The sequence below is a fragment of the Hemicordylus capensis genome, chromosome 4 (assembly GCF_027244095.1).
Source record: "Hemicordylus capensis ecotype Gifberg chromosome 4, rHemCap1.1.pri, whole genome shotgun sequence".
Lineage (NCBI taxonomy): Eukaryota > Metazoa > Chordata > Lepidosauria > Squamata > Cordylidae > Hemicordylus > Hemicordylus capensis.
Window position 1 is genome coordinate 287,684,112 of NC_069660.1, and position 13,118 is coordinate 287,697,229.

The 13,118-nt window shown below is 43.5% G+C and overlaps 1 protein-coding gene across 2 annotated transcripts in view; it reads left to right on the plus strand.

Annotated features, from left to right (window-relative positions):
• GRHL2 (grainyhead like transcription factor 2) overlaps positions 1-13,118 on the plus strand; it is a 133,133-nt gene that overhangs the window by 104,588 nt on the left and 15,427 nt on the right. For both annotated transcript variants that reach the window (XM_053247847.1, XM_053247848.1), the window contains exons 12-14: positions 2,494-2,525; positions 3,876-3,967; positions 10,908-10,993. In XM_053247847.1, coding sequence (XP_053103822.1) covers positions 2,494-2,525; positions 3,876-3,967; positions 10,908-10,993 — 210 coding nt within the window. The remainder of the gene's footprint in view (positions 1-2,493; positions 2,526-3,875; positions 3,968-10,907; positions 10,994-13,118) is intronic.

A 13,118-nucleotide genomic window follows, 5' to 3' on the forward strand; every position in this document is an offset into this window, starting at 1 on the left:
AGTGACACAGTTAGGAGTTTACCATTTGTTTCTGTTAAGCAGCCATCATTTAGAAAATATTTGTGCCTTATACACTGATTCACTCATCCAAAAATCTTTGGTTTAAAATGAGAGTTAAGCTGTCTTATATTTTAACTCGTGCCCTAAAAAGAATGGGAATTACAAGTTAAGGTGTTCATCTTAACTTCTGTGCCATGTACGCTGTAAAGACTTTGTACAGTCTAGTATGTGATGATGGCTTTAGGAATGAGGCTCCATGCACCCACACATTGCCTTGATCAGATGCATCAAGCAGAAATTCATCAGGGACATCTCTAGGAAGTAATTATGGAAACTGCATCTGTTAAATGTCTGCCTGGATTCATCCCTTCACAAGGCAAAGTGTGCATGCATGGAGCCTAATTTCTAAAGCCATCCCAAGGCACTTTTCTGACATGAAGTCTAAAGGCTGAAACTATGCAAATGGACTTCAAAATCAATTAAATAGCACTTAGTCCGCCTGAAAAAAATGTTGCCAACCCTTTAAACCACTGTTCAAAAGAGAAAACTGCTCTATCTGAGCCATTTTCCAATGGATCTTCATCAAATTTGCAGGGGAGGTATCTCCAGAGGTGCTCTTACCCCTGGACTTTGAGGCCGAAGTCCACAGCCTCCACATCCCCTGGGGCCCCCCCAATCCTCTTTAGTCTGTCCCAGTTGGTGTGGTCACCCAGTGGAGCAAGATGATGCTTAATCGGGGTGGAGGTGGGGCGGCTCAAAAGGCCTTTAGGCCCAGGCTCCAAAATTACCTAGGTGCACCTCTGGGTATCTCTTTTCACCTAGTGAATGTGTGCTGATGGCCAGGCAGATCGGACAAATGGTTTTGATTTTATAAGCAATAGCATGTTCAGGCCTTATAATGGGAGAATGTTGAAAACACTCTCCAGCTTAACTATACTGGCACAATCGTGCCAATATAATAATAGATGTCACCTAAAATTATTTTCCAGCACTGAAGAAGACAATGTAGTGGTAGACATCAACACAGTTTCTCCCTTCTGCAAGTGCGGATTGGCTTTAGAACTCCTTTCAGCCAGAATCATGCTTCAACCTAAGAAACTTTGTCTTTTCTCCAGAGAGCTCCATGGGTCCCCCACTTGATCCTCACAACAGCCCTGTGATGTAGATTAGGCTGAGAGACAGTGGGGCGCTTCTCACGATCAGCAAAAATCGGGCTAGCAGAGGCTAGCCCGATTTTTGGTGACCGTAAGAACCACCGGGGCGGGTGGTTCTTGAGCAGCAAACCCGCTCGAGAACCCCTGGTGAAAAGCAGGTTTGCAGAGCGAGCGCTCCGGCAAACCTGTTTTTTACCATCGTGAGTAGCCGATGATTTTACCAGTAGCCGATGATTTTACCATCGTGAGTACCTGCTTTTTACCATCATGAGTAGACTACTTGTGAGTCTACTAATGAGTAGACCCCCGGGCTCGGGGGTCTCCCCAGTATGCCCTGCGCGCTCGCGCAGGGCATACTGGGACTTGTGGGGGCCACGCGGCCCCCACCCCCCACTGGCTCCGTCTCGGATCCGGCCATCGTGTGGGCGGCCAATCCGGCTGCCCAGGGCTCCCTGCCCACTTGTGAGTGGGGAGAGCAGGCTTAGCCCGCTCTTCTCACTCACAGGTTAAAACCGGGTCTCACTGATCGTGAGACCAGGTCCAGTGACTAGCCCAACGGCACCCAGTTAGTTTTGTGGCTGAGGGGGGAAACCTGGACTCAAATTCCCTCTCAGCCACAAAACTGAGTGACTTTCTCCAAGAGTCACTCTGACAACTACACCACACCAGTTCTCTCTAGCGTCAGATGTGCCTACGCCCAATGGTGCTCCAGCCACTTTCCTTGCCCACCCTTCTCCCAGCAGCCCCCTGTAAACCCCATTCCCAGTGGTCAGGGGACCTTTGGCAATGGTCAAGGGACCTTTGGCAATGGCACAAGATGAAACACAGCAGCTGGAAGGGGAAGTTCCTAGGAATCAGGCAGAGGCACTTACCCATGTGATAGGAAGGTGCCTCCACCCAGTTTTCAGGAATCCCGCCGCCCTGCAGCCTTCTGTACCTCATCTTATGCCATTGCTGATGGTCCTTTGACTCTTGCCAAGAGCTTTTTAGGGGGCTGGGGGGAATGGCTTGTGCTCATGCTGTTATGTGAGCGTCACTGTTGATGCTGCCCATTGGTTTAACTGGGTACCTACATCCACTCTGTGTTAGGCTGCGGCCATACTGGGGGGCGGGGGGGGGTGGCTCTAAACCATTAAAGGACACAATTCGCTGGGGTCCATAATTGGAATGAAGGATATGTCTAAGCAAGATGAAACAAGTAGTTGACAAGGGGAGAAAAAATAGAGCAGATAAGAAATGGAGCTCCTGGTGCACCTTCCCTGCCTCTTCCTTAGTTCTTCTGTCTAGCAACTACTGGTGATATCATAACAGCAACTCTGTTCTTTGTTCCTTCTTGCAGGTTTACTATAACACAGATGACGAGCGAGAAGGGTAAGACATTTATTGCCTCATACATTATGCAGCCAGGAGTCCCAACTCCTTGGGGAAAAGGTCAAATGTTGAATTCTGATGCAGTTTAAAGCCAAATGTTTAGGTTTTTTTATGGTAGAGGCAGGGTTTTGTTTTGTTTTTACTTTGTTATGTCTTCTGTCACTTTGTGATGGAAACAAGTTAATTTTTGTTTCATTCAATGGAATATTGCATGTGTTTGTATATGGATCTCCCTACATATATATTTCAGGGTGGTGTGTCTGGTCAAAATGTAAGAGCAAAGTTCTGTAGCAAAATGACCCACATTCTGCAGGATTTGTCGGTCTATGCAAATTAAGACAGTTTGTACTGTATGTACCGCAATCCAAGAGTATGTTTTTCCCAAGGTTTTTTATATTAAAAAATAGTCTTAAATTCAGAGTCTCGTTCCTTTTGACTAAATGCAGGTATAACCTGTATTTAACCTCTGCTTTTAAGGCAGTAGTCTTAAATTCATTGTTGTCATCAATTTGGGTAAATATGGTATATATTTGCTTATTTTGCACAATATATATTCTGCTAAACTTTAGAAAAGAGCTGTGGAGGGCAGCCCTGGAAATCCCCGCTCTGTCCCTCTCCACCTTGCCCTGGCTTCCAGGATGTCAGGTTTGTTTTCATGGCTTTAAGGACTAGAAACTTGGTGGGTTTAAAAAAAACACCAACCTGAGGTTCTCACAATGCCAAGTTCTGTGACAGTACACATTTCTGCAAAGTCCTTGCACAGATTCACAGACCAGATGCAACATTGCTTTTAGTACAAAATATATATTAAATCAATAGTACCACAAAACATGGACTGATGAAAATGGTAATCTTGCTTTTATTGTTGTTGTTGTTGTTGTTGTTATTAATTCGATTTCCATACTGCCCTTCCAAAAATGGCTCAGGGCAGTTTACACAGAGAAATAATAAATAAATAAGATGGGTCCCTGTCCCCAAAGGGCTCACAATCTAAAAAGAAACATAAGATATACATCAGCAACAGTCACTGGAGGTACTGTGCTGGGGGTGGATAGGGCCAGTTACCCTCCCCCTTTTAGATTTGGCTTGTCAAAAGTACCTACATTTCCTCTAAAATTAGCTAGGTTTTGGCTCAAAGGAGGACAGGGAATGAGTGTGGGTGCTATTGCTGTCCTCTGAAATTATGTCAACACATAAAACATGGAGCTTCATTGGACAGATCTGTAAACTTCAAACAAGTCTTGGTTGGCATAACCATAGCATAGCTATGGCTGGGAGGACAGCTACTATAGCACTGGATTTTTTTCAGTAATATAAATCTGGTCTCTCTCTCTCTTTTTCACTCAACAGTAGTATCTTGGCTAAAAGGATATTCCGGCCAGTAGAGGAGGAATTTGGACCACCACCACTGAAGCAAATAAAAGAGGAAGGAACAAAAAGAGGTACCAGTTACTACTCAGGCAGTTTGCCTCCTTTCCCCTGATTCATTCAAAGATAATCAGGGAGAGAGAACTGAACTGAAAGATGGTGCCAGATGGAGGAGTAATTGAAAGGGGTCCGCAACCAAGAGCATCAACATTTAAATAGCGGTGCCAGATTCTTGTACTGAGTGACTACAAGACCTTCAAGCTCCTAGGGATTCATACTGGCTCAACATCGAACAGGCCTTGTTCGAGGGCTCTACATCAAGCCGGCCTCAAACTGAGCCTGCCCTGGTTCGCATGCTCAGTTTGCAATGTTGTGCATGCGCAGCAGCCTCCAAAATGGCTGCCGCAACTACACAGAGGCCCGGAATGGGACAAAAAACACCCAAACCGGGCCGTTATGATACCGGGGGAGGCCAGTAGGGGGAGAGGGAACCTCCAGAGACCCCTCCCACGTGCCCCCGGAGGTGGTGAGTTGTTTTTTAAAAATCTTTTGTACCCCCGAATCGGCTTGAACTCGAACCAAACCGAGGTGGGTTGGTGTTTGAGCGTGTTTGGGGTGCACAAAACCAAACACTGCCAGTCCAGTTCAAGTCTGGTTTGGACTCAAACCGAACCGGACCACTCGGTTTTGTGCATACCCCTACAAGCTCCCTGCCAACTCTAATATGTGCTTCTATGAAGAATCATCTATGTGTAATAGGATTTATTCAGACTTCTAAGATCATTAATTTCTAGCCTTAAGCTATATAAATGCAGTCACAAGCATTCGCATTGTTACTGAGTGCTATTATAATCAGTCATGAATGATGAATTTGCCTTGAAATGATTGTTTCTAGCAATTGCTAATGAGTACTGATGCTCCAACATGCATGGAATTGCTGTCCCTTCTTTGCTTGTAAGGTCTTCCTCGTTCATTTTACTGGAGGGAAGGCATTTCACAGGTACATTCTGTTCACAGACAAGCTCCCTCCTTTGAAATGAATGTGGTGCTTTGCACTCAGGAGCTCTTTATGCAGGTGTGCTTATAACTCTGGATAGGAGTGATTGTATGTTTACAATTCTCCCCTTGTGGAGGAGAGCTGGACTTGTATGAATTGTCCTCTTGGCCCAGCAAGCTCTGCCTTGGTTTGCATTTGGATGGATGACTACATGTGAGCGTTGGCTGCTGTGAGATAGCTTAGTGGAAGAGCCGCTGCTTGCATGCAGAAGGTTCACTTTCTGGTGTCTCCAGGTAGGGCTGAGAGGGACTTCTGCCTGCAACCTTGGAGAGCCTCTGCCAGTCAGTGTAGACAAAACTGAGCTAGATGGACCAATGGTCTGACTCTGTATAAGGCAGCTGCCTATGTTCCTATGACTTTTTGGATGTTGACTTTTTATAACAAACAGTGATTCAGCTGAACTTGGGGGGAAGTTAATAAAGCCAGCTCCAAAGTCCATAATTATGCAGACACTTGTATTGATGCAAATACATTTTGCCAGGTATGTAGTCATACAGGGTAAATGGTGAGCTGCTGTCGATGATAAGTAAGTGTGTGTGTGTGTGTGTGTGTGTGTGTGTGTGTGTGTGTGTGTGATAAGTGGTTGTCCTGAGCCCTCATCTCAAAACTGTTAAGGGCGGAGCAGCTCCTCTTCCCTTCAGTGCAGCCTGCTGGTGAATCTTGTTTGGATACTTAAAATAGTATTTCTCTCTAGGAACCCACTATGCAAACTTAGTCCCAGAGTGTAAGAAAACAGTGTATTCCAAGAAGTATGAACGGCCTCACTGGGTTGGCTTGCCCTTACAAGGAGACTACTATGACAACGGATATTTATAAACTGCTTTTCAACAAAGTTCTCAAAACGGTTTACATAAAATAATAAATAAGATGGTACCCTGTCCCAAAAGGGCTCACAGTCTAAAAAATATGTCTAAGGTAGGCACCAGCAACAGCCCCTGAAGAGATGCTGTGCTGGGGTTGGATAGTTGCTCTCCCCCGGCAAAATATAAGAGAAGCACCACTTTAAAAGGTGCCTCTTTGCTCAGTTATCAGGAGAGACGAGCTCCTCAATGTCATCTATATTCTTCCCCCAGACTTTGTGATATATCAGTTATCTGCAGACATTGTATGACACGCCAATGGTGATAGCATGATGGATGATGAATCCAATCTCATTAGCATGATTTGGCTCAATCAGTGATAATATTCCATTTGGGCCACTGAAGGGATACAGAACTGCAAATCCCTTTTCTTTGTAAACATAACAGTGATTCAGGTTTGCTGCTCTCCTGCCTGTAACAAAGTTGTCATTCAGCATATGCTTTCCTGACAATATTAGTTGGATAGAAGGAAGCACACAATTCAAAGATCAGATGGAGAAAGGTACAAATAATGGCAGATGAAATGGATCACACAGCCACCTATATTTCTGACCATGGCCGACATCCTAACACTGTGAGTGCAGCCAAAAGAAGCATTAATGCAGTGATACACTCCCTCTTTTGAAGCATGACAGTGTGACCCACATATTTGTGGGTCATATTTGTGACATATTTGTCAGCAGGACATATTTGTGTGTTGCACAGAGTCTTCCAGAAGAATATGAATACGACGGATATTCATAAACTGCTTTTCAACCAAAATTCCCAAAGTGATTTACATAGATATACGGAAGGAAGGAAGGAAGGAAGGAAGGAAGGAAGGAAGGAAGGAAGGAAGGAAGGAAGGAAGGAAGGAAGGAAGGAAAGGTGGCTCCCTGTCCCCGGAGGGCTCACAGTCTAAAAAGAGACATAAGACATACACCAGCAACAGCCACTGGAGGGATGCTGTGCTGGGGATGGATAGGGCCAATTGCTCTCCTCCTGCTCAATAAAGAGAATCACCACTTTAAAAAGGTGTCTCTTTGTTCGGTTAGCAGAAGAAATGGAGATCAGTGAAATCCCATCCCCCCACAAGTTGAAGCACATCTACTGCACATATATTTTTGGATGCACACAAGCAGTATGAGTTAGGATGTTAGCCAATTTCTCTGTGTGCACAGTGTAATTCGAACAGTGAGAAGGATCAATTTATTGCTGTTTGTCTGAAAGGTCTGAATGCAGAAATATTTTTAGCAGATCATGCTGTTGCTACATGTAAAACAAACATCGAGTAGGTCATCTCCCCGGTGTTAAAAACATCAGCTAGGTCTCCTTCCAAAGAAATAATTTGTTTTTGTTTCATAGAATTTATTACAAACAAATTTCCTTTGGAAGCTGGCATTTATGTATGTTTAATCCCTTCTGGTAAAGATCTTAGAGGCATCTTGCCAATGGGTAAAATTGCTGCAGCTTTCTGTTGTTCACAGAAAGTCACAGTGTATGATATTTAAAGCCCAGTGAGATGATTTTGAGGCAATAACGAAATAGGAAGCTCCATCACTGAGATGTATTCTGAGATTTACAGTGCCATCTTATGCATATTTATGCAGAAGTAAATTGTAGCCAACAGGTCCTTGTTTATTTATTTATTTATTTATTTATTATCATATTTTTGCACAGCCTGGTGCATCTCTAGGCAGTGAACAGAATTTAAAAAAAAACAAATGTAAGACAGAGTATAAACAGTTAAAATTCCACAAGATAAATAAAAGCAATCTCATAAGATAAAAACAAATTAGTTTAAACGCCTGAGAAAACAGGTGCGTCTTCAGAGCCTTCCTAAAAGCAAACGGAGAAGGAGATGCTCTTATTTCAACAGGGAACATATGCCAAAGCCCCTGGCAGCCACAGATTAGGCCTCTCCAGTCAATGGCTGGCATCCAGACTAAATTACTCTCGAGTGGTCCTATTGAAATTAAGTAGTTCTTTAGAATAACTCCTGAGTAGTACTATTGAGTATCTGTCAGCCAGTGTGCATAAGACTGCAGCCATAGGTGCCAAAAAGCCTGATTCTGAGACTCAACCTGACTTCTGACTTTTGGATGAGAATAACTGTTTTGTTAGTGGGAAAACTTTTCAGGATTAAAGAATTAGTTCCAGACACTGGGAAGTATATTTGACTGCAGCTAGCCCTGTCATTCCGTTGTAACAGAACACCAGATGTTTTGATCCCAATTATTTCTTGAGATAAATGACCTCAGAACAGTGATACATATGCTCAGTAATGTATTCAGTGATGTAGGTGCTCTCCATGACAGACCCCAAGGCCATGCCCACCCCAGCAGCCAGAGAAGCTGAGAAGTACCAACGCTCCATCCCTGCACATACCCCCTCCACGACACCCCTGCATATGCTGGTAACTTCCAGACTTGACTACTGCAATGTGCTCTATGTGGGGCTACCTTTGTACATAGCCTGGAAACTGCAGTTTGTACAGAATGTGGCAGCCAGTTTGGTCTCTGGGTCATCTTGGAGAGAACATCTTACTCCTGTACTAAAAGAGCTACACTGGCTCCCAATAAGTTTCTGGGCAAAATACAAGATACTGGTCAAAACCTATAAAGCCCTAAACAGCTTCGGCCCTGGGTATTTAAAAGAATGTCTTCTTCACCATGAGCCTCATCACCCATTGAGATCATCTGGAGAGGTTCATCTGCAGTTGTCACCAGCTTGTCTAGTGGCTACTCATCATCATCAATTTTATTACGGCCATTGGCCAGCAGAAATAGGAGTAACAAATATACTCAATACAACGATCAATAAAACAATGCTAAAACACAATATAACAGAATACAATCACTCATAATAAATTACTTAAAAACAATAGACAGCTCTCGCAATTAAGCACTTAATAGGGACCTTAACCTAATGGCAATATAGAAAAATTTAGCCACAATTGTTGTAATCCCGGGGCTTGAATCCGCGAGGCAGTAATATGTATAAAAGAGATCACACCTTCTGGGAAATTTGAGTAGCAGAGGGGAAATAAGTTCTTCTCTAGCATCCCGATATAAAGAGCAATATAGCAATACATGGGTGACAGTTTCCAGGAGGCCAACGCCACAAGGGAAGAAAACCGCAACAGGATGATCTTTAGCAAACCTCCGTTCCAAAAGAGAAGAGGGCAACACATTAAACCAGGCCCGAGCAAATGAAACACGAAATTTAGAAAAATGCAGCGTTGTTAAGTAATTAGCACCTCTATCTCCCCAAGGTGGCAAAATCCCAAAATGTAAAGGGGAGCAAGTCCTATTGGCAGAAGACATAAGTTCCTGCCGTTCAGTATCGTGCAACCGGAGAAATAATATTTCCTTCACCTTATTATATTCCCAAGTGAGGAGTTCTGAAGGAGAAGAGCCCAGTTGAATAATTTTATTATTTACATATGTTAGCCAAGGGTTGGGATAAGAATCCACCCATAAATATTGGAAAAAAGAAAATTCCTGAATCTCAGAACAGAGTTTACTCCATCTAGCAAAAGTAAGCTCCCAGGCTTTACAGACAATAGAGAAAGACCCAGATTGCAAACATAGAGCAGAATAAGGCACACACCTAGGCACTGCAAAGATTGCTCTTAGAAAAATAGACTGTACTCTCTCCAGTTCAGCTGTTACTCCCTGGATCCATAGCGGGACTCCAAAAAGTAGTTGCGCCACGATCTTAGCACGAAATACCTGGAGTGCCATGGGAACAAACTGGCCCCCTTTAGAGTAGTAAAATCGCAAAAAGGCACTGAGGGTATTGCGGGCTTTATGAATTGAAGACAGCCTGTGGGTTTTCCAATTTAGATTATATTGAAATAATATGCCTAAATATTTGCTATAAATATTTATAGTTGTAAACCTGCTCAGTGTGGTTCTGATTTATTACCCATTTATATAATTTCCTGGATTTAGAGAAAACCAGGACCTTTGGTTTTTTATAGTTAACTGTTAGTTTGTTATCATTGCAGTAGCCGGCAAAAGCACGCAACAGTCTTTGCAGACCTAATCTGGACTGAGATAGCACGGCTGCATCATCAGCATAGAGTAAAATGGGCACTCGTTTGTTAGCCAACTTCGGGGCATGGGAATCCACACTCTCCAGAAATGGAGCCAAATCATTAATAAAGAGATTAAACAGTGTCGGGGCCAAGACACAGCCCTGTCTACCCCTCGAGTAGAGGGGTTAGAATCAGTTAGGGCCCCATTGATAACGTATCTAACCCGTAATGAGGAATTGCAGTAAAGCTGCATCATCAAAAATAGCAATCTCTTATCTATTGTTGTTTTTCCAAGTTTGGACCATAATAAATATCTGGAGATAGAATCAAACGCGGATTTTAAGTCGATAAAGGCAACAAAAAATTTGCATTTGGGGCAGCTAGAGTATTTCTTTGCTAGATGGTGCAGGATCATACAATGATCGAGAGTAGAGCGGCCTGCTCTAAAGCCTGCTTGTTCAATCCCGAGAATTTGATTTTCTGAAATCCATGCCTCAAGCTTATCCAAAAGGTACAGAGCATATAATTTGCCAACCCTAGTGGCTACTCAGGGATGGGCCTTCTCCGCTGCTGCCCCGAAGCTTTGGAATGCGCTCCCTGCTGAAATAAGAGCCTCCTTTTAAAAAAATCTTTAAAGACACTTTTTTTCCCACCCAATCTTTTTAATTAGACTGTGGTTTTCATTTTGTTTTAAAGTTTTTATTTCTGTTTATTTTATGTTGTCGTAAACGGCCGAGAGACAGAAGTTGGAGTATGTACAAATATGATTGATAGACAGGCAGACAGACAGACAGACAGAGGTGTAAGTTCATTAAGTGTTTGGGAATGATACTTAGACATTGCTTCCTGAGTGGTGGGGGGACACACAGATTTCCCTCTGACTATTTCCAAATCAGTGAATATTCCTCCTGCCCCATGACATCCTTATTATGTATGATAGTTTTATTTTTAAGACGGGTGTCTGGCTTTTTTCACTTGTCATTTGTTTGAGAGGAACCATTTTCGGTCTGATGGGAAGTAGTCCAACCATGGGACTGTTATGCATCTACTCCAAAGTATGGTTCTTGTCCTTTCAGTGCTGCTCTATGTGAGGAAAGAGGCCGATGAAGTGTTTGACGCTTTGATGTTAAAGTCTCCCACTGTAAAGGGACTGATGGAAGCGGTAAGTGTCTGACATCCCTGTCTCATTTATCTGGTTTTTAAAAGGAAGAACAAACCAAAAAGTCGTGTACTCTTTGAGTTTCTTGGAGGAAGGTTAGGACACAAACACAATAAATTACAAGTACAGCCCAGTAGGGACTTTTTGCTTTCTGCTCGGAATTGTTCCTTCAAGCTCTGCTGGAACTGCTTGTGGAACTTTGTCTGGGAAGGAGGAAGCAAAGGCTTCAGATGCCATTTCCAGTGTTTCACAGGGGGAGCCACAATTCAAAACAGAAAGGAAGACACCCACCACACTGCAAGCATAGATCTTGCTGCCAGTGTTTCTAAATCAGGGCTTTTTGGAATTCTTCCCTCATTCACTTTCACAGCAACCCTATTTAAAAATGCATTATAAACTTTGCTTATCTGAGAGGCAAGCAGGGTCGGAATTCAGTGTTATCAGCAGGTCACCAAGACTTACACAGCCGAAGCCTACAGAGCCGACTTATTAAAACTCCTTCTTTAGCAATGGGCATCTTTAAATGTCAAGAAGAAAAGAAAAATGGAGCCAACTCACCAGCAGACCTTTGCAGACAATATTGTCAAGCTCTGTCAACCTTTGTAACAGGAGCAACGTGACTACCATTTATCGCATTTTAACCTGTAGGACGTGTTGCTGACTTCCGCTGAGAATAATTACTTTATTTGGCCCTTCGTGGGGTCACTGTCCAAGATGAGGGGACTGATTTTTTCTACTGGGGAAGTGCTTTGAGAATAAGCTACTGCAGAGCAGTGTTCCCTGTAACAGAGATTCCCAGATGTTGTTGACTACATCTCCCATAACCCCCAGCTGCAATGGGCAAGCCATTGCAGCTGGAGCTTTCCCAGACAGCAGGCTTTACTGCGAAGCTTTACTGCAAGTTTGAAGTTTTCCCCAGAAGCCAATGCAAAAAGTGGATTTTTTTTTTAACCCCAGATATAGATCAAGATACACTCTAATGTGTAATGAAAAACCCAAGTTGTGTGTGAAGTGCTCCCCGATGGCTCACCCAGAGACAAAAGTTTGGGGCGATGTATAAATTTAATAAACAAACAAACAAACAAATAAATAAATTTGCGAGCTTGTCCCCTTAGCTAAGCAGGGTCTGCCCCGGACTGGTTGCATATGAATGGGAGACTAGAAGTGTGAGCACTGTAAGATATTCTCCGCAGGGAATGGAGTCACTCTGGGAAGAGCAGAAGGTTCCAGGTTCCTTCCCTGGGATCTCCACGATAGGGCTGAGAGAGACTCCTGCCTGCAGCCTTGAAGAAGCCACTGCCAGTCTGGGAAGGCAGTACTGAGCTAGATAGACCAATGGTCTGACTCAGTATATGGCAGCTTCCTGTGTTCCTATGTTCCTACTCCAGAGGAGATGCAAACTAAAAGCTGGGTGTGAAAAACTGGAGTTAACAACATCATGGAATGTCTGTTACAGGCATCACTTGCTGCAGAGAGCCATTTCTGTTCCCGATCCTTTTGTGTGCCGAAGAGCAGCCTGTCTTTCCTTGTTCAGCTGTCCGATAGCCCAGCTGTGCCGAAGTGCTTGGCCTTTCAGCCAGCGCTGAAGCCCTTGAAGATGTGGGCACTTGAAATTCAAGTACTTCTTGATTGGCCTGTCAGTTGGGCAGCAAGGCCAGGGATATGTATATCCTGCATGTTAAAAAATATATATGGGGCAGCACCCAGCTTGTGTTAGTCAGGGCCACATCCCATTGAAATTAATGGGACTTGTCATAACTAATAAGTCACATTGATTTTAATGGTGCTTAGTCACAACTAACTAGTCTGGATGAAATTCCATGCCAAGAAGCGCTGAATATTGCAACTTGTATAGATTAGACCCCTTTGCACACCCCTGTTTATGTGCATAATTTATTCTGCTCCTCTAAAAGGGTCAAACAGCTATGAGGGCTATTCGCTTTGCCCACTGGGAACCCTCCTTTGCCACCTTCTGAGATTTCACCAGATATTCTCCACACCAGTGTTCTTTCTTAGCCTTTTCATCTGTGCACGTGAAGTATCAAGGCAGTGTGTGTGCATGTACATTCAGAATGGGCTCTGCCTTCAAACCTGTCATTATTGTCTTTAGGGCTAGACATTTCATTAT